Here is a 21,535-nt window from a genome sequence, read left to right on the forward strand (position 1 = left end):
ATCTTTGAAGCATCAACTGACTACACCATGGGCTTTTCTCCTTTTTGCATTTAATGATGATGCTGCCAATATCTGAAATCAATGTCATCTTTTCTTCTAGCAGAAAAAACCTTATTGATCATTCAAAATCCAACTCTGATGTTAACTTTTGTTAAGATTCCAAGTACCCTCTGTCTCTACAACTCAGGCATTACCAACAGTAGTGAATGCCAGGGTACTTTTGGCATGTCACTCACACCACCAATCAGTTATCAACTTTTAAATGCCTATCTCCTTCTCTAGGGTGTGAGTGATTTAGGGGCAGAGATTAAGTCTTTCTTACACATCTGCTACATGAATGAATGGGTGAATGATTGATGTAAGCCTGCAGAGCTTCCCTCTAAATTTCCTGGTAAAAAATTGCAAAGGACTTTCTATAAAATGCTTTCATTGAAACTATGTAGCATTTTCACATTAGAAGACATTCTGGAGATCATCTCTGGCTTTAGGAAACAAAACCAGAGAAATTGAATACTATGCCCAGAGCTACATAACTCTGGTGGCAGAGGAAGGAATAGACTTGAGGTCTCCATTTGACATTCATTTATGGAAAATAAATTTTCTTAATTCTCTTTTGTTCTACCAGGTTGAGCAGATGTTTGGAAATTGAGACTTTTTCTGATGTAGTGAAGTGTTACTATTAATTCACATTAACACTTAGCGTGAGTCTAGAATTTCTCTCTCTCTCTCTCTCTTTTTTTTTTTTTTACTGGACAGGTAAATACCAGCTGTCCCCCACAGTGAATATGCCCCAAGATGACACTGTCATTATAGAAGATGACAGGTTGCCAGTGCTTCCTCCACATCTCTCAGACCAGTCATCTTCCAGCTCTCATGATGATGTGGGATTTGTCAAGACAGAACCTGGCTCGTGGGCTAAGACTGCAGCCAGTGATTCAGCAGACTGGTAAGTTCACACTCCAGGGTTAGAAGACATTAGTGAGTTACAATCACAGTTTATTTTATGTTTATTTATTTTCATATATGTCTTTATTGATGTTTTAGAAAGAGAGGAAGGGATAGAGAGATAGAAACATGATGTGAGAAACATTCATCGGCTGCCCCCTGCAGCCCCCTACTGGGGATTGAGCTCGCAACCCAGGCATGTGCCCTGACCAGACAAACCAGGACCTCTCAGTCCGTGGGATGATCCCTGCCCAATCCACTGAGGCACACCCACCAGGCAGTTTATCTTATGTTTTAATAGGCTGTTACTGAGCACAGTTAATCAGTTTTTTATAGCATTGTTCTGTCTTCATGGTTTTAATACTCTTATCACTCTTCGAATAAAAGATTTCTTCAAAGGCCATAAACTTGCCCAGTTATTTTAGCCTTTCCAGGGCTCTAGTTAATAATTTAGCCAAAACAATGACAAAAGTACCACTAACCAGAAAACCCTATTCATTTGTTAATTCATTATTAATTATTTTAGGTCAGTGTCAATTTGAATATTAAATAAATTCTAAGGTGACTCAAAGTTTGTCACAATTACATGATTTTGACCAAATTAATAGTTGATAAATTCTGGGAATGGGACTATTTTTTTAAGAGTGCTATAACTATACTCTTTATGTATTTTCATGGACTTTTACTTTTAATTTTTCTTTCTAATTGAATTTATTGGAGTGAAATTGGTTCGCAAAACCATACAGGTTTCAAGTGTACAACTCAATAAAGCATTATCTGCACACTGCATCGTGTGCCCACCACCCCAAGCAAAATCTCTTTCCATCACCATTTCCCCCTCTTTTCCCACCTCCACCTCCCCCAGCCCCACTTCTCTCTGGCTATCACCACATTGTTGTTCTGTCTGTGTGTTATGTATATATATTTTTTGGCTAATCCCTTCACCTTCTTTCATCCAGCCCCCAATACTTGCTTGTAACATTGTTACTTTGGGGCAGTCTGAAGCTGTTTTTTCTCCTGTGTCTTTTGACGTAAGCTTTTGATGTTACTGAGCAAATGTGTGGCCAGTGAATGTGGATATGCACTTTAATGTGCATGCCTGACAATTACAAAAATCAATAAACAGTAGGAAAGTGCTGCCTAGCGATGACCTTCTAAGGTTGTAGTGATAATTAACACAAACCATGTGAAGCATTATACCAGAGTTTTCTCATTACTCTCTCTTGGGTCTTTTATGAATATATCAGCAAAAGTATATTTAAATATTATAATATTATTCCTTCACCACTTATTCATTTCTGTTTTCTACTCTTCCCCAGACTTGTATCAACATTAAATGTTAGATAGGAGGAGTCCAGGCGACTGGCATTTATTTGTGTTAACATTTTAGTGATGACCTTAACAAAATGAACTATCACCACAGTCCTCTTCCCCCATTTCTCCCCTTGGCTCATGAAAACACAGCCTGGTCATGGTCAATTCTGCAGGTGTTCTCTTAGAATAATTTCACCTGTTATTTGTACCTTTGAAAAGTCCATATCTCTCTTTTTTCTTTTCTCTTCCCTTTTCATTTTCTCTTTCTTTTAATTCTCTTATTGAAAACACAGGATTTAAAAAGAGTTCCACTCAAGCCTGCATGATAGTAGCTTATCTGTGAATGTGTGTTTTGGTTCAACTTGAAGGGGAAGCCCCAGTGTCAAATAAACTCCCTTTTGAACTCCGCAGATGCCTTTACATTTGCTGCTGCAGATTTTACCTCTTTCTGAAGTGAAAACAACAGAGAAAGTAAGGATTAGATATTTGCAGCATTCATGTTAGGGACAAATTGGAATCTCCACCATGATGAGAAATTGTGAAGGTGGCCAGAGGAATAGATCTATTGGGTGCCTGGTGAAATGCTCTGTCGGTGAAAATAAATAAATAACTACCAAGGATTGATTGTGGCATTAACTTCTTTAAGGGGGTTCATGAAATGGTGAGGACTTGTACGATTTTGCTGTGGGGAATGTGGGCAAGGAAAACAATATGAATAAAGGACTATCTAAACAAGAATGGCAGCTGTTCTGAATCACAGCAGAAAATGTAAGCTTTTTCAGCCTGACAATATCTCCCTAATCCTTGATGAAAATGTTGTGAAAACAAAAGGGAAATAAGACAGGATTAATAACTGGAATTTTAATAACACTGGGGGACAGGATATGGTTACATTCTTTAAAGAATCATCTGTCAGTCCCGCAATCTAATTTGTTAAGTATTCTAGTGTACTGTTTATTGTGTCTGAAAGTAGTTTAATGGGTCTACTGATTGGGAAGAATTAATATGTCGTGTTTAAGAATATTTAGTTATTTTAAGACTCATTAATTCACAGACTCATTTGACACTTAAAATTATGTATATTTACAGTTCACTGTACTGGAAGGCAAAAATATCAAATGGCTAAAATTTTAAATTGTTAACTAATAGAATATTATTTTTCAATCTATTAATTGATTTAGGGAACATTAACAATGTTTTTAAGGGGAAAAAGGTAAAAGAGCAGATTCTAGTTTTAGTGACAATAAACCTTAGAGGTTATAAAATTAATTTATGAAGTATGACAATATGTGGTTTTCAAGTAACATTAGCAACAACAATTTGTATTTCTTTGAAAAATTTTTTACCAATAATTTTTGTTAAACTTGTATTTCAAATTCATTCTCTTCACCAATTTGATGGCTTATTGAGTTCAGGTTTTAAAAATATTCCACATGATACACATACACACCCAAACATGCAGAATGGTTAGAGATCAACTTTCAATATATAAAAATTAATTTTATTGAAAATGTATTATTTAGGGTTTTTCTTTATAGTTGGGGTCATAATTCTCATCATATGAGTTTTAATTTTGCACTTCTAGGATCGCCTATTTGAATTGGAATGTATATGCTCTGGAAATTATAAGCATAGTAGTATATGAATACTACTGTGTAAGCATAATATGCAAGTGCATATTTTTGAGAAATATGTATAAATAATATATAATTATATATATAATGTACACTATTATTATATGTACCTATATACATAGTAGAGTTGACCCTTGAACATCATGGGTCCACTTACACATAGATTTTTTTCTTTATTATTTATTGATTTTTTAGAGAGAAAGGAAGGGAGAGAGAGAGAGATAGAAACATTGATGTGAGAGAGAAACATTGATTGACTGCCTCTTGCACGCCCCCTACTGGGGATCAAGCCCCAAACCCAGGCATATGCTCTGACCAGGAATCAAACCTGGACCTCTCAGTCCATGGGACGACATTCAATCCACGGAACCACACTGGCTAGGCACACATAGATTTTTTTTCAATAAATACCTGTACTGTTTTCCATCTGTGATTGGGAGTCTACAGATATGGAGGGCTGACTGTATCATTGTTGTACACTATTTTTTATTGGGAACTTAAGCATCCATGGAATTTTGGTACTTGTGGAGAGTTCTGGAACCAACCCTTGAGGATACTGAGGGACAACTTAAGTTTTGGGGGAGTTAAAAGTTACATGTGGATTTTTGTGTGGGGTGTCAGCTCAATCCCCATGTTGTTCAAGTAACAGCTGAATGTAATCATTGAAGGATGTGATTGGGTACCTAAGGCTTCAAGATAAACATGACCTTACTTCTTTCTGGAACATCAAAATTTATTCACAGTTTTATAAGAAAATGATATGTTAAGAATGAAAATTTTTAGTGTAGAATGCGAACAAAATAAGATTATTAGGCCCTGGCCAGTTTGGCTCAGCGGTTAGAGCGTCAGCCTGCGGTCCGCAGAGACCCGGGTTCGGTTCCCGCTAAGGGCACGTACTTCGGTTGCAGTTTGTCCCCGGCCCTGGTTGGTCGTGCGGGTGGCAGCCACTCGATGTGTCCCTTCACATCGATGTTTCTCTCTCTCTCTCCCTTCCTCTCTCTCCCTCCCGCTCTATCTGTACAAAAAATGGAAAAATGTCCTCGGGTGAGGATAAAAAAAAAAAAAAAAAAAGATTATTAGTACATAAGATAGTATTTTACAAAACAAAAACAAAAAAATTGCTTCTGCCTTGGGCTGAACTCCCAGTCCCTGTGGATACATCCTTTTTCAGTACCTGGGCCAGGCAGGACTAGAATGAGGAAGGTAGGTGCCCAGGGTTCAGGATGTAAGGAGGTACTCACTCACAAGTTCCTATTCTGAACTTGCTTGGCCTCGAGAGTGTGCTTCCTTAAATTCTGAGCCCTAGGCACTTACCTTGCCTCATTCTTGGGGTCCTGCTCTGTATTTGTTGGAAAAGATTGAGAAGGATTATTCAGTTCCTTTGTGTGGATTTTAAGGACCCTGTTTCCATGATCATAATTTGTGTTACTTTGATAATTTGAGATAGAAAGTCTTTGTTGGATAGTAAGTTATTTTGTGTAGTGGTTTGCATATTACAAAGGGCTTTCACTTATGTCACTGAATTCTCTCATTGGCCTTGTTAGATGGATGAAGCAACCAGTATTTTATTTACTGAGCATTATAAGACATGCTGGCTCAATACGTTTCAGTTCACTTAACCTGACATCAACGCATTTTCCTGGATGTCTTCCCTTTCACCATGTTTGGTTTAGCCACTCTGTTAAGAGCCAGTTATTTCATACTTAGTAAATTGTAGCTAAATTTCTGATATATATCAAAACTAGATCACTGTCCTTTTCCTAACATGGAGGGTAATTCTCAAAAAGGGTTCAAAAGCTTGCTTCCATCAGAAGCATAAGGAAGCTGTCATAAACCTGGCTGACATAGTGAAAGGGGCCCACTCACATTTTAGTTGATTAGGGGAGGCATGTTCTCCTACCTGGCCAGGTAGGTAAGGTGGCATTGCACTGATGTAGGAGAGCCCTTAATTTTCTCATTGTGCCCAGGGGGGAATGATTTTTATTGTTAAGGGCCATGCTCAGAAAACCTGATATGCCTTTTTACAGGTTTAGACAAATTGTGATTTCATATCACCCTTACCACTTCCATTAGGAAAACACTTCAAACTGTACCCTGTTACCAATGACTTGCCATATGCTTAATCATCTCTGCTTCAGCCATTGTGTTGGTGTGACCATATCAAATGTCACTTAAGTCATGTTTTTCCTGACTTCCTCAAATACTGTTTATTCTCTCATCTACGCATCCGCAGCTTCTGCTATGTACTCCTGGTTTGGCATTTTTCTTACGAACTCATAGAGATCAGAGATCTTTTCTTATTTATCATTTTGACTTTGGTAACCAGCACTATGCCTTAATCAGAATAGGTTCTAATAAAGACCATTGAGTTGATCTTCTGCTGATTAAGTATTACAGAGAAGCTACATCCTTATGAAACTACATGCCATAAGGTGTTTTTGTTTTTTTTTTTCTTTTCTGAAACACAAGATAAAGGGTATATAAGACCAGAATACATATATCTTTTTTAAAACTTCTATTTATTTTCAATTTATATAGCCACTTGTTTGCTGCCAACATTTATATTAATATATGAAAGCTTTCCTGAAACTTTCAGTCATTCTAGTGTCTAAAATATATAAGGCTTGTTTTTTTATAATCACTCGAAAATAATAATGCATTGTCAAATAGAGTAAAAACTTGAGAAGGAAATTAGAGGAGGAGAGAACTCACGTGGAGAAAGAATTACTAAATGTAAATTAATGTATTTTTCTATTACTTTCTATACAGCCACTATTTTTGTTGTTGCTGTTGTTTTTTGTTAACCCTCACTCAAGCATATTTCTTCCATTGATTTCTATATAGAGTGGAAGGGAGAGAGAGAGAGAAAGAGAGAGACATTGATGTGAGAGAGAAACATGGATTGGTTGCTTCCTCCATGACCCCAACTGGGGCCGGGGATCAAACCTGCAACCCAGGTAAATGCCCATGATCAGAAACCAAGCCCACAACCCTTTGGTCTGTGGGTCAGTGCTCTGACTGCTGAGCCAAACCAGCCAGGACAAGCCACAGATTTTTAAGAAAATAATTACATTTGTGTAATTTAGTTTAAATATTTTTGAGGAATATACATATACACGGAGATATAGATATATATATATGAACTTTCCTAAATTGAATGTCTTCTATTTTTAGTAAATATTTTTGTTTCTCTTTCTTTACATACCAGCTCTTTGAGTCCAGATGTTGATCCAGTTCTTGCTTTTCAACGAGAAGGATTTGGACGCCAGAGTATGTCAGAAAAACGCACAAAGCAATTTTCAGATGCCAGTCAATTGGATATCGTTAAAACACGAAAATCAAAAAGCATGGATTTAGGTAGTGAGTACAGTCTCCATGAATGTTTCTATAAATAGATGCTTTCAGATTTAAATTGATGGTCCCAAACAAGTCTGTTTTCTTTGAGCAGTATAGAAAATAAATGTGAAATGTGGTAATTTGGCAAAAATTAGTTTTTCTCTGAGTTTGAATTAAACATATTTCTCATAAGTGGCATGTTTATATAATGTGCAGTATGTTAAATATATGCTTTCTGATGAGAAAAGAAACAGTCACATGTGCATATCATGCTATATTCATGTATCTTTATTTGGAACAATGAAATGTTTTAACACTGGCTGTTTAAAACCAATTTCATTGAAATAGTATTTGTTTGGTTGTGGCATTATGAACTAAAAGAAAAAGTTTTGGAGAAAAATCATTATCTCAATCCATGTGTAGAATTTGGTTACTTCATATTTCCCTTTTAATGCTATTCCTTAAGGTTTATGTAATAGAAACTCATGTGTTGATAATTAAGGCTTCTAATTGAAGTAATAATTTGAGAGACTATTTTTTGTAGAAAATATTTGAAACAAATGAGATCTGGAAGATAACCATAGTTGTTCAATCAAATACTAATCAGGTGTCTCTTTAAATCCTATCTCACCAAAAACAAATAAACAAAAAAAGTAAAATAATTAATCATATCTATAAACTGATTGAATTATTTTTAAAACCTTTGTTAATCAACTGTAACTTATTTTGTTGTTCCTTGGTGGCTGTTTGTACTTAAAGACTAAAAGCATTAATTTATCATGTGCATAAAAGAAAAATTGGGTGATACATTGCCTTGGCTAATAATGATATGCTAACATATAAATAACATATGTGTCTGTGAAATGAAATGACTGGCCTATTGCATGGAGACACTGCTTTCCCCTCTCCTTCTTTTGATTATGAATATTTGCTTGAGGTTTCATATTATTTGCATGAAATATTACCTAAGAATTATCACATAACCGAAAAGATCTGGGAATGGTTGAAGCATGTTGAGCTGTAGGACTAACTGGGCTAACCATTATACATTTACCTTTTAACAGTAGCTGACGAGACTAAACTCAGTACAGTGGATGACCAGAAAGCAGGTAAGAATGGACCGTTAGACTGTTGCCATAGAAACTGTGGTCCAAGGAGCTTATCCTAATTATAGAGCTGCCAGTCATATTGCATGCACGCATAAATATTCCAGTCTTGCACGGATGTTTTCATTGTAGGAAATCAAATTGTACAATAAGAGAAAAAGTTTCTGTTAGAAGAAATTTATCAGTGTAGTACATCTAAATGGAAATAATTTAGTGCTTCAAAAATGCTTAAACAACCTAGATTTTCTTAATTATATTTGTGTAGAAATATTTTGTCACAATTTAAGAGAACTCAGAATCCTGAAAACATAATCTCAGGTAGACTTCTGTTCTTTGATGCCTAGGTTAACACTCAAAGATTCTCAAAGTAGTGACTTTGATTTGAAGGGTAATAATAGCATAAATGTAATTGTTTTTCACCAAAGGACAGTGTCCAGTAATTGCTATCATTAGTCACTCAGAAAACCTATTTCTTTTGCTAATGCAAGAATTAGCTCATAGCTACCTGACATTGAAATTGGACTATATAACTCATATGGCTCCTTATCTTAACTTTGTGAACCTGTTTAAAAGTTTTATTTTTTGTTTTATTTTGTTAACTATTTAGAGCTGAATTCTAAAATGCTTTCTAATCATTCCATAGAAACAAGGGATTATGTTGAACTAAGGTTTTGCATTATAATATATTTTACTTCTTATGTTATTTCATGAAAATAATCAAAGTGGGGTTTTTTTGCAATTAAAGTAATGTACTTTGTACAGTTGATCATTTATGATTTATTATAAGTTTGGAATAGTGTTTTAATTATTCTAGGTCCAGTATTATACCACTTACCACTAAGTAGCTTCAATTCACCTTCTTTACCTACAGTAGTAATTGGTTTTATCCTGCTTGAAAATGTGTATCCCATGTATACATGTAAAGATTATTGTGAACATGGTTGGAATTTTCACAGTGTGTAGAGTAAAATATATATTGTAAAAATTACATCCAACGAATCATAGGATTCACTGTAGTGCAAGGCAATACACTATAGCCTCAAGCCTTAGTAAGTAGTTTATCAAAGTTTATTGAAATTTTGAAATAGGGTTAACAAAAAATTTATAATTCGCATATGTAGATTAATTATTCATTTTTGGAATTATTAGTGTGCATTATTTTTAGGAAATAACTTCTGTCCAAATTAATATATTCATAAAAACCAAATTGAATTGCTAAAATTAATGAACATGGATTTATATACTAGACTTATTAGGTAAAGTAAGGAAAATACTTAATTTAACTCACTACTACTAAAAAAGAAAATAAATATTTATTATTGAGATTAAAAAATAATGATATCCAGATTTTAACTGAAAACATTAAATAACTTTCATGCTGAGAAGGGTAATTTTATACTTTAATTGAATTATATGTTTGTAGTGTTTTAACATCCTAGATATAAAGAGCATTTTAAAAAATTTATCTTTATTGTTGAAAGTATTACAGATGTGCCCCCTTCCCCCCCCCCCGTGACCCCCTCCACCACCCTCCCCCTTGCCTTCACAGCACTATTATCTGTGTCCATGGGTTATTCATACATAACCAAGTTCTTGGGTTAATCTCTTCCTTCCCCCCTTTTCCTTCTGAGATTCATCAGTCTGTTCCATGTTTTCATGTCACTATATGCAATCTATTCTACCAAACTAAACTGGAAAAACTTTGGACAAAAAAATTATTATATAGACAACAAATTTTCAGTTATTTTTCTTTCTTCATTTAAATTGTTACGATTGTCATGATTTTACAGTTATTGCATAGTCATAGTGGCATTTTAGCATAGACTGTCTGTCTAGCCATTAGTCTTTTGTAATGAAAATTGAATTCCATTTCCCTTTGCCCTTGCAAAAGCCATCCTCTACATTTTTCCAGCAAGACGAGTAGGACTGGAAAAGGAGAACTAGGTAAAATAGTATGATTATGATTTTCATTTAGTTCCTGGACTTAGGTGTCTTTTGTTATACTTGGGAGGTAAATTATTTTATGAAAGAAAAGATAGAACAGGAATGAGAAAAGAATTGGGTTTCTAACAGTTTAATCCTTGAATGTAAAAAATAAAGTATCCTAATGGCCTAAAATATTTGTATAAAAATCTTTAAAATATTATTTTGAAATTAAAAGATAATTGATTGATTGTGTGTGTGTGTGTGTGTGTGTGTGTGTAAATATAACTAATCCTTTGCCCATAGAAATTTTCAATTTTTCTTACTAGTAAATGCTGAGTTTTTAATATTAGGGATCTCAGTAACCCTCATTCAGGAATCTAAATATAATATTTTATTAAACCTTTATTAAAGTTTCTTTGACAAATATAATACTAAATGAATGATATCCATTTTACAGATCAAGAACCAGATAGTAAATATTTATGTAGACCTTGGAGACTAGACAGTCTCTGTAGCAGTAACTTTATTCTCTGATGTAGTGTGAAAGCAGCTGTATAATATGTGTAAACAGATAGGCATGGCTGTGTTCCAAAAATGTTTTTTAGATTCTGCCCAAGGTTTGCTGATTCCTATTATAGATTCACAAATTATAGATGTTGTATTTTTTATAACATTTTATTGTGAAAATTTCAACCATATGTAAATATAGAGATAGTAGTTTATTGATGTCTCATAAACCCCATACCTCCATTGATAATTATCAACATTTTGCTAAAATGTTATTCTACAGTGTAATCTCTGAATTACACTTATATCATATCTATTGCTTGTTTAGTTATACTCTGTTTTTCTTCCCAGAATTGCCTGTGTTTATATATTTAAATAAATACATGTATTTATATACACATGTACTTATATGTACATATAAATATTTATATACATATAAATATCTGTACATTTATTTTAATAAATGTATGCCATTTCTGAAATTCATTATTAAAAATTTTAGCTCTCTGCCCTGGCCAGTTTTGCTCAGTGGTTAGAGCATCGGCCTGAGGACCAGAGAGTCCCGGGTTTGGTTCCTGCTAAGGGCACATACCTCAGTTGCAGTTTGTCCCCGCCCCAGATGGGGTTGTGTGGGTGGCAACCACTTGATGTGTCTCTCTCACAACGATGTTTCTCTCTCTCTCTCTCCCCCCTTCTCTCCCTCCCACTCTATCTGAAGATGAATGCAAAAATGTCCTTGGGTGAGGATAAGAAAAAAAGATTTAGCTCTCTGAGTATATAAAGTCAAATTTCAGCTTACTTTTCATAAAGAAAAGCTTAATAAATATAGATGGTGTTTTTATGATAATCTTTACTGGAAGCATGAAATCTTTATTGCATTATATATAGAGAGATAGATAAGATAGAATAGGAGACAGAATAAATATATACATAGATAATATATACATATGTAGGGATTAGCAAAAGTAGGTTTACAGTTGTGAGTACATGAAACACAGAGTTTATTCTTATTGAGTTAATAAAGCTACTGAGAAAGTCAAATATCCTATGATCTCACTTATATGTGGAATCTAATGAACAAAATAAACTGACAATCAAAATAGGTTCAGAGGCATGGATTCATGGAACAGACAGATCTCAGAGGGGAGGGGAAGAGATTAACCAAAGAATTTATATGCATATATGCATAACCCATGGACACAGATAATAGTGTGGTAAAGGCCAGAAGGGTGGGAAATGGGGGACATCTGTAATACTGTCAACAATAAATTTTTAAAAATAAAGCTATTGTAATAGTCATAACCTACATGACAAGTGTAAACCTACTTTTACCTTCCCCTTGTATACATACATATGTCCTTTATGAATCCAAGAAATCACCAAATAGTTGCTCTATAAATGTTTATGAACCCAAATGCAGCTGATAATTTATTAAGACTGATAAGCATGATTTATTCAGAAAAAGACCTTCCCGATGCTAATTCTAGGACATACAAATGTAGATGTCCCTGCCCAGGAGTGATCTTTTCCCATTCTCTTTGGTTCCTTGATTTCTTTCTTTTTGTTCAGTTATTTGGAACACAATTTATTTTCCTTCCTGTGACATGACTTTTATGGATATATAGAACATGAACTTGTCAAAAGTTATACTAGTGCTATCAAGAGAAAAACTAATATTGATCACCCTGGAAAAAAAATAGTGGATGTGAATTTTTTTTTTTTTTGGTATGTGCCCCTAGCGGCAACCGAACCTGGGACTCTCTGGTCCACAGGCCGACGCTCCAACTTCTGAGCCAAACTGGCCAGGGCCGATGTGAATTTTTTAAATAAAATTATATATATATATATGCAACCTGCATTGAGAAGGTTAAATAAGTCACCTTTTTCTCCCAAGCACAATAATTTATGGAATATTATTTCTTCATTGGTATCTGTTTTTCTTTCTGCCTATGTTACATTTTTAACATTTATTCTAACTTAAAACTGCTATCTCATTGTGCAAGTGAGGTGAAAGATGGAATGTAAATAAATATTAAAAAGGTAATTCTTATTTTGATTCTCTCGATTTAATTTTTATTCTGTTTTACACTCTGAGCCATGAAAAGCCCATGTCTTAACCCTGTGTCTTTTAGCTAATAACATACCAAGGCTACTCATTAATTATTGATTAACATATTGGCTGATGACCCCATGTAGAGACAAACTAGTTTCTCCTACCCTGCCTTTTTTTTTTTTTTTTTTTGCATGAGTCTTTTTAACAGTATAAGTGAAGAGCTAGTTCTGTAGCTAGGATTGCCCAGGTGGTAGTACAAAGCTGGTATTTTAGCCATCGAAAGGCTAAATTTATCTACTTTTGAGTCCCAGGTCAGGCAATCATGGATAACACTGTCTTACCTAATTAAAGATATCTGTTTTGATTGCCTTCTAAAGCTTGGCACTTTTGGTATTATCTCAGGCCTTTCTGTCCTAGATCCTCAAGAAATAGGGGCAAATTTTTAATTCCCTGAGTTCTTCCTGCCATCTTACAAAAATTCTTTCAGTAGTTGTTAAGTTTTCTTCCTTCTATATATCACTTTTTCTCAAGCAGATATTGTTCCCAGGTCTGGAAGTCTAAGTCCTTATGTCAGCTCTTTAGTCTGTCCTCCTTCACCTCTGTCTAGGGAGAGCCCTTATGTAATTTGTTTCATCTCAAATTGTATATTGCTCTTTTCATAGAATGTTAATATTGCCCAGAATGAGGTTTCTGCCTGGTGTCTGGGTGCCCTAATGGTATTGGTGACATGTAGTCTTTTGTGCTCTCTCTACTTATGAGTTGTGTGATCCTGCACTATACTTGATGAAGCTCATTGATATGAAAGTTTGAGTTCTGTTAAAAATAATTTTGAATGGTCAAAAACTGATTTCAGTTAAGTTAAAAAGCTTACTCTTGGTTGCGTACCTTTGTGCTCTACAAGTGAACTTTTGGGTTATTCTGGTTCTTTTAGATTATTTGTATAACTTGGAGCAAATGATTTAATAAAATTTATTACTTTATTTTTTTATACCTTTTCATCTATTTGTTTATGCCCCTGACTTTTTCTATAATTCTTAAATGTTCAGAAATATAAATTGTGCCACTAATTCTAACATTTTGTTTTTGTAAACCTCCAAGGTTCCCCCAGCAGAGATGTGGGACCTTCCCTGGGTCTGAAGAAGTCCAGCTCATTAGAAAGTCTGCAGACAGCAGTTGCGGAGGTGACTTTGAATGGAGATATTCCTTTCCACCGCCCACGACCACGGATAATCAGAGGCAGGGGGTGCAATGAGAGCTTCAGAGCTGCCATTGACAAGTCTTATGATAAACCCACAGTAGATGATGATGATGAAGGCATGGAGACATGTAAGTTTATAATGTCAGAGAGAAAAGCAGTTACAAATAGTTCTATAAAGCAGCAGCTTTTTAAAGTATACCTCAGGGAACCCTGGGAGTTCCCAGTACCCTTCACAGGGAGTTCTAAACTATTTTCATATTAATAATAATGTTGTTTACCTTTTTATTCTCATTCTCTCACAGGTATACAGTGAGGTTTTCTAGAGGTAACATGTTATGTGACATTGTAGTAGATTGAATGCAGATCAGAGAGAATAATTCTGTCTTTTTAGCCAGGTTTTGAAGGGATTGACTAAATTATAAAACAGTGCCATTGTTCTCACTATTATTTTTGGAAATGCAGTTATTTTTTATAAAAATATGATTTCTGTTAACATTTTTGTAAGGTAATTTATAATTTTAAACTTTCCCAGTTTTAATTCAGTAAATATTGATAGCTATAATCCACATAACATTTTTATTTTGAGTTCTTAAGAACTTTTAGGAGCATAAAGGTCTCCTGAGAACAAGATGTTTGAAAATCACTCCTATAGAGTATATGTCTAATGTGATGTGTCCAATGACTATATGTAATAATTTGTGATTTTAAAAATATATTTTTGTTTTGTTTTTATGAATTACTCTTGCTTTCCTTGAACTGAGCCAGCAGGATATGTTTGCATGTAATACCAAACTGCAAAATATTTTAATGCCAAGACAGTTAAAAGTCATAGGTTAATATGAATGAGCAATATGTTTTCCATAGTACATTGAGAAAAACTTAACATTTATAAATATGTACAAATGTATGCTTCATGGAGTTATCAAACAATGGTAAAAATCGTTATATTTTTTCAATTTAAAAATAAGGGAAAAACTTTACTAGTCTATTTACTTAGAAGAGAAAGGGCTGAGGATTTCTAATAGTAAAAACTGTTGGTTAGCTTATATTGTTCATAACTAATTTACATTTTAGTTTTTTAACTTCAAAGGTGACTTTATCTGTCTAACCATTGTAAGCAAAGTTGGAGACATCACAGCTTGAGGTTAAAGCAAAGACCAGAGAGAGGTAGTTGCAGTGGATTACAAATTACTTGCAATTTAACTTTTGGATGTAATATTTCCCTCACACATACGTAAGGAAGAGTGTGGTAAGAAAGAAGAGTTTTAAATAAAAATCAAGTTCTCAGGAGATTTAAAGCAAATTTTTATAATTTTTGTCTGTCACATATAATGTGTTTGAGAAGATGAATATTGCCGCCGTAGCATAACATGCAAAGCAAAACTTAGAAGATTGCTGCACCTCGTCCCCCTCCCAATTCTCTAAATATGGACAGTTTTTGTTTTTTTTTTCTTCACTTCATCCAGCCAGTGATTTCATATATATGCAGCCTATTTTTGCCAGATGAAGAACATATTTTTTATTTTTGCTGCCAAGCCTGGTCTCCAAGATCCTGAGTCATATGAGCTTCCAACCTTTTAGAGTTTTCTCCTATTGTACCCACGGTTTCCTGCCATCCTAACAAATATGACTTGTGCAGCCCTTCTTGGGTAGAAGTCCTGTCACCTGTAAACTTTGCCTCTGTCTCTGCTGGATGGGTACATATTTAATAAGAGGTGTAGTACTTAGCCCCTCATTTTTTTAAGCAACTACAATTTAAGATGATTCTGAATATGTTCTTATTAAAATGTTATTTAAATTCCCTTATTAAATGCAGATTTTTTTTCACATATGTTACTCATTTCAAATGCAACAGGGAATGGAATCCTTATCAATTTGGGGCATGTTCTTAATTCTATAGGGAAAGCCTCCAGAGCTTCCCACCAATGTGGACATCTAAGTTCATCCCTGTATAAACTTAGTTTTCTTTTTAAATTGGAAATAACATATTTAAGAATATTACATTAAAGCTTATTCATCCAACTATCATAAAGACAAAAAAAAAAAAGTAAAGGTAAATAGACTGATTGCAATCTGTGAGCCAGAAGCAGAGTTCTGGGCAAGCTGGCAATGGCATTTGTGACCGGAGCACTTATAGCTACAAAGTATCATGTTTTTCAGCATCGTGGTTTTTTTTCAGACCAGTCTGCTGAACCTTGGATGACAAATGAAAGGCAACTATCATACATTTCAAATATTTGCAACTTGAATTGTTGAAATTGAATTAATAGAGTGGAGCAAACACTGACCTGGAGTTTAGATGACTTGCATCCTAGTTTACATTCTTCCAGCCAGTTTGACATTTTGGTCAAGTCACTTAAATTCTTGAGCTTTAATTTCCTCATTTGTAAAACTTAAGATTTGGACAACTAGGTCACTGATTTTCAGATTATATATAGTGCTATCTGGTCAGGAGGCTGCCTTCAGTGGTTTGGGGACAGTCACAGAGCAAGGGGGAGGCTGAGCGGCTGGGACTCTGCAAAGGCGACTCGCTTCCCCTTGCCCTGCTGCCACCGCTTCTCTGCCTTGACAGTTGTGGGTTTTTAAATCACTTTTAATATATCGCAGTTCTTGTAAATTATAATTTTAATAAAAGGTAGCTTGCTGTTACTCATAAAATGTTTGAAAAGCTCTCGTTTAGATGGTTTCTGAGGTCCCTTCTAGTTTTCACATTCCATTTACCTCCCTATATCCTGTCTACTGTCCTCTCTCACCTCTGTAAAGTCCGTGAAGGAAAACACCTCCATGTCTGTTTTATTCCTCCAGAACCAAGCACAAAGCTTGGCAAATCATAGGATTCAGTGAATATTTGTTATATCAGTAAGTGAGCTCCTACATAACTAGCACCACTGTATGCCGAAGAGAGAAGGGGACAGGGAGAAAGCGGTCCTTTCAGTATGCAGTAAGTGAGATGGTTGTGACATTTTGCTGTTCCTGTTTGTGTCCCATACTGGGCCTGCATGTACCTGACCTCAATACCTCAGCAGATTGTTTTTTTCCAAAAAATATATACATATATATATTATACATATATAGTATATTATATATATTATATGTATTATGTATATATATTTGTCATGTATGCATTACATATTATATATATATATATATAAATCTGTCAAGGCTTGTGTTACTGCTGATGGTCATTAGACTGTCACCTTTACATATGACCAGAAAGAAAAGGTGTTTTTGTTTGTTTGTTTGTTTGTTTGTTTTTATCTTGATTGATTTTTATAGAGAGAGGAAGGGAGAGGGAGAGAGAGATACAAAAATTGATGAGAGAGAACACTGATTGGCCGCCTCCTGCATGCCCCCTATTGGGGATTGGGCCCATAACCTGGGCATGTGCCCTGACTGGGAATTGAACCAGCAACCTCTTGATGCATGGGTTGACACTGAACCACTGAGCCACACCAGCCAGGTGAAAAAGGTGTTTTATGTCTCCAGTCATGAGTTAGCTCATCCAGCTCTTCCTTTTCAGAACCTGGCTTGTGGATTCTCACAGCACACTTCCTGTTGCTGGGCCTTTCCAGAATCTATGTTCTCATTTCTGGTTGTGCTTCTGCATCCTCACCTTGCAGCACCAACCCTTGTTGTGTGTCCAGCATACTGCCATTGTCTGTGCTCTGTGGGTCTCTGGCAGAGTGTGCTTTCTTGTACGGTGGCATGACTCAGCTGCAGCCACCTGTTGAAATGGAAATGCCAGATCACTATTGAATGTTGCTTTGAAATGAGGACTGCTGTCTGAGCAGAGCATGTTGTTGTTATCCAAGATGTCCTATAAGGATGCTGCACTCTGGAAACACTAGGATGGGATGGGGCTGTTGTTGAAAAGCCATGTGAAGAGTTAGCCCAGGCTGGGTGGTATTGACAGACGTACTTGTTTCCTCCCGTCACTAAGCCATTTTCATCCTTGGCACAGGCACCATTGATTGCTCTTGTCACTTGAGTTGAGCACCTCCCCAGTGGCTATAGTTCATGCCTCTAAACGGACTTGCCTTTTCTCAGCGGTGTTGAAATCATGGCATTGGCACAATACTGGAGGCTAAGAGACTGGGGCAGGATCCATGTGGTATCTAGTATCTGTCATCTTCTGTAACATGTTCTTTCTGTGGAGACGGCAGAATTCAGCATTTTTGTCTCTCATTTAATCCATCTGGCCCTCCATGTTGTGTGTCTGTCTGGATCAAGATGGAGATTTGTACCATGGGACTCATTATCTCCAAGGTCCTACCTGTGTTTGACAGGTCAGGGCATATACAGTCTGCTCTGATTCTATGCAAATTACATACCCTGCCTGGCTCTCAGCAAATGGCACTGCATGCCCCATAATTAATTAGTTTCTGTTGCTACCAAGAAAATGCATGCAATACCATTTCCTTATTTTTCTTTTTTGAAAAAGATATAGTTCTATTTTTTTCTCGTTTAAAAGTTGCTAAATTGTAAGCCTTACTATCAATTCAGTAACATCTTTTGTTGGAGGTGAAAAACAATACCAACTACTGTCCTGTTAATTGTTTCTAATGATTCGACGATATATGTAGTTTAGAATTTTAAATGTGCAAACCCATATACCTTGAAAACATAGAGATAGATTGCTTTTGAGTACCTGGCCTCCTTTCTTATGGTACTCTTATTAGGAGATAAGAAAAAAGCATTGTTCTACACTGTACATAGCTTAGGTTAGCAGTATGAGATTTCAAGAAACTAAATTTACATTAGTAAATCAGTTAATATGAGAGCTTCCAGGGGAATGATTGTTTTACTTATGAAATAGCACATTGCATTTGATATCTCAGATCTACTCAGCTTTCTGCACACTTCGAGCCACCTTTCATTACTGCCTATTTGAGCAATAATGGTGTGACTAAGTCTAAGTTTATCTTGAGCAGAACCCTTAGATTATAGCAAATATGTTGAAGAATTCAGGGAGTAGGTATCAAAGTCAGAGAACTTTGTAAAATATTTCTATTTGGTTTCTGTTTTAATGGATAATTGGATATTGATCTATAAAAATATTTTTTTCTGAAATGAAAAGAACCTATTCTATATTTTGATGCCAATTTGTATGCTTAAATATCACCTGCAGTTTAAGAAAAGGAGTGTCGATTAAGTTTAGGAAGTTTCGAAATCCAGTATGTATGCTACATTCTTTTTGCAAGGTGAAAAGTAAATGAAGCCAAAAAGTACAAAGAAAAGTCACATCTGAAGTGTTTGAATTATAGACTCCTTATTTTAACCATTTTCTTGATAAGGAAAAAGTATTTAAATAATTTACCAAGGTCTGTCTTAAGAACTGAATCATAAAATGCATACCTTCTGATTCTCAGTCCTGTGATTTTTCTAGAACATTAAACTTCCAAATGGGAAAGCTCATTACATTAAAACCACTTTACATTAGTTAAGTGTGTTTAAATGAGTTGTGGCACTAAAATCTGATATTTAGTCTGTAAATCCCTGAGTGGTCAGTGTGGTTCAACCCAGTGGATAAACCCACACTAAGAAGCAGTGTGGTTAAGGACCATTGTAGTGCACAGTTGCCATGGCACTAAAAGGGTCCATACCTGCTCAGCCTCTGTGGAATTGGAGTGGAGAGGGAAGTAAGGAGAGAAGTCTTCCCAGAAGAGGTATTGACTAAGATGAGTAGTGTTGCTTTAGTGATCTTCAATAGGGTGCATGGGGAGCATAAGGAACACATGGAATGGGGACCATCTTTGGACTGTCATAGTTGTATTAGGTTGCTTTGTATTTTGCAGGTGAAGGCATAGTGATAAATGGGATTTAAGATGTAAACTGAGAACAGATCACTGACAGCATAGTTTAAATTATTTGTGTTTTACACTAAATAATTTAAAGAGCATTTGAAGCCCAGCTGGTGTGGCTTAGTGGTTAAACATCAGCCTGTGCATCAAGAGGTCGCTGGTTTGATTCCTGGTCAGGGCACATGCCCAGGTTGTGGGCTGAATTCCCAGTGGAGGGCATGCAGGAGGCAGCCAGTCAATGTTCTCTCTCATCGGTGTTTCTAACTCTTTCTCTCTCTCTCTCCCCCTTCTTTTCTCACCTAAAAACCAATAAATAAAAAAGGAAAAAAATGTTTTTAAAGAATTTCAAGTAAAAGAATATGATTGTTGGGACCATGAGATCGAGGATGGGATATAAGTAACAGTGTTGGTGGCAAAATCAGTTATGTGATAGTGATGCAGTAATCCAGGTGAGTGACAATGCTTGGCAATGCCAGAGGAAACTGAATTTACATGCTTAGCATTTCTCATACAAAGATGGATGATGATGATGTGATTTTTCTCATTAGCACTTCCAGGTTCAGAAACTTAGAATCATCATCTCACTGTGTAGTCACTCTACCAAGCTTTCTCAATTTTTTTCCCCATGAAATCTCCTAATTTTACACCTTCTGTCCAATCTAGCCCAATTCCTTATTATTTAATATCTGAGGTTATTGTTAGGATCTCCTAACTGGCCCTACTGTCTATAGGTATGCTGAGTGAACTCCATAATCACATTCTTCTTCTCAGTCCCCTGAGCTGCTGTGCACATTCTTGTCCTGTGCACGCACTGTCAGTGAGGTGTATCTTCTTCGTGCCCTCTGACTTTCCCCCTGCCATGTATACAATAGACTGTCTTCCTTTTCCAAGAAACTGTTTTCTAAACAACCCGGTTTTCCCTTGACTTCTCTTTCTTTCTTTTTTTAAAATTGATTTTTAGAGAGAGAGAAAGAAACATCAGTGTGAGAGCGCAATATCAATCAGCTGCCTCCTGCACACCCCCCACCAGGAATCAAGCCCCAACTGCGCCCTGGCATGTTCCCTGACTGAGAATCAAACTGACAACCTTTCAGTACACAGGATGATGCCCAACCAACTAAGGCACACTGGCTAGGGCTCCCTTGACTTTCTGAAGTCCTAACATTGTGTAGAATGTGTCTGAGACTTACTAGTACAGTAAAACCTCAATTTTGCAGACCTTGATTTAACAGACAAAATTTCCAGTCCTTATGTCATATGTGAAAATCAACACCTCATTAATTTAAAAATGCTTTTAACTAAGATTTGCTTATAATTAAATTAACAGGTTACTTTTTTTGTTATTAATTCACTGTTATTTATAACAAATTTTAGTGATTATTCCATATGTTGGAAAAAATACTGTAGCAATTTCGCTGACATAAATAAATATTACATATCTAAATTTATAGTCTGCCCATTTAAATGCAAGAGTCACCACTCCAAAACGATGTTGGGAGAATGATTAGCACGTGATCACACTGCATCACACTGGATAATTGGTTCTGTTGTCACATGTTGTGACCTTCTGCAGCAGTTTTAACACTTGCTGCCGAGCCCCAGCGTGTGCATCTGTTTACTCTTGGTGACCGGTAAGTGCACGCATTTACTAGTCCTGTTCAGTATAAATTTAAAATTACAGTAATACATATAGAAAACTTTTCTGTGAATTTAAA

General features: G+C 35.6%; 1 protein-coding gene across 8 annotated transcripts in view; it reads left to right on the plus strand.

Moving 5' to 3' along the window:
- The window catches only part of PARD3 (par-3 family cell polarity regulator), an 823,714-nt gene that overhangs the window by 529,693 nt on the left and 272,486 nt on the right, over positions 1-21,535 (plus strand). For 5 of the 8 annotated variants that reach the window (XM_036242174.1, XM_036242150.1, XM_036242158.1 and 2 more), the window contains exons 16-19: positions 757-946; positions 7,102-7,253; positions 8,294-8,338; positions 13,920-14,147. In XM_036242174.1, coding sequence (XP_036098067.1) covers positions 757-946; positions 7,102-7,253; positions 8,294-8,338; positions 13,920-14,147 — 615 coding nt within the window. The remainder of the gene's footprint in view (positions 1-756; positions 947-7,101; positions 7,254-8,293; positions 8,339-13,919; positions 14,148-21,535) is intronic. The other 3 variants (XM_036242177.1, XM_036242167.1, XM_036242173.1) reach the window with 2 other exon arrangements.

The sequence above is a fragment of the Molossus molossus genome, unplaced genomic scaffold (assembly GCF_014108415.1).
Source record: "Molossus molossus isolate mMolMol1 unplaced genomic scaffold, mMolMol1.p scaffold_m16_p_1, whole genome shotgun sequence".
NCBI lineage: Eukaryota > Metazoa > Chordata > Mammalia > Chiroptera > Molossidae > Molossus > Molossus molossus.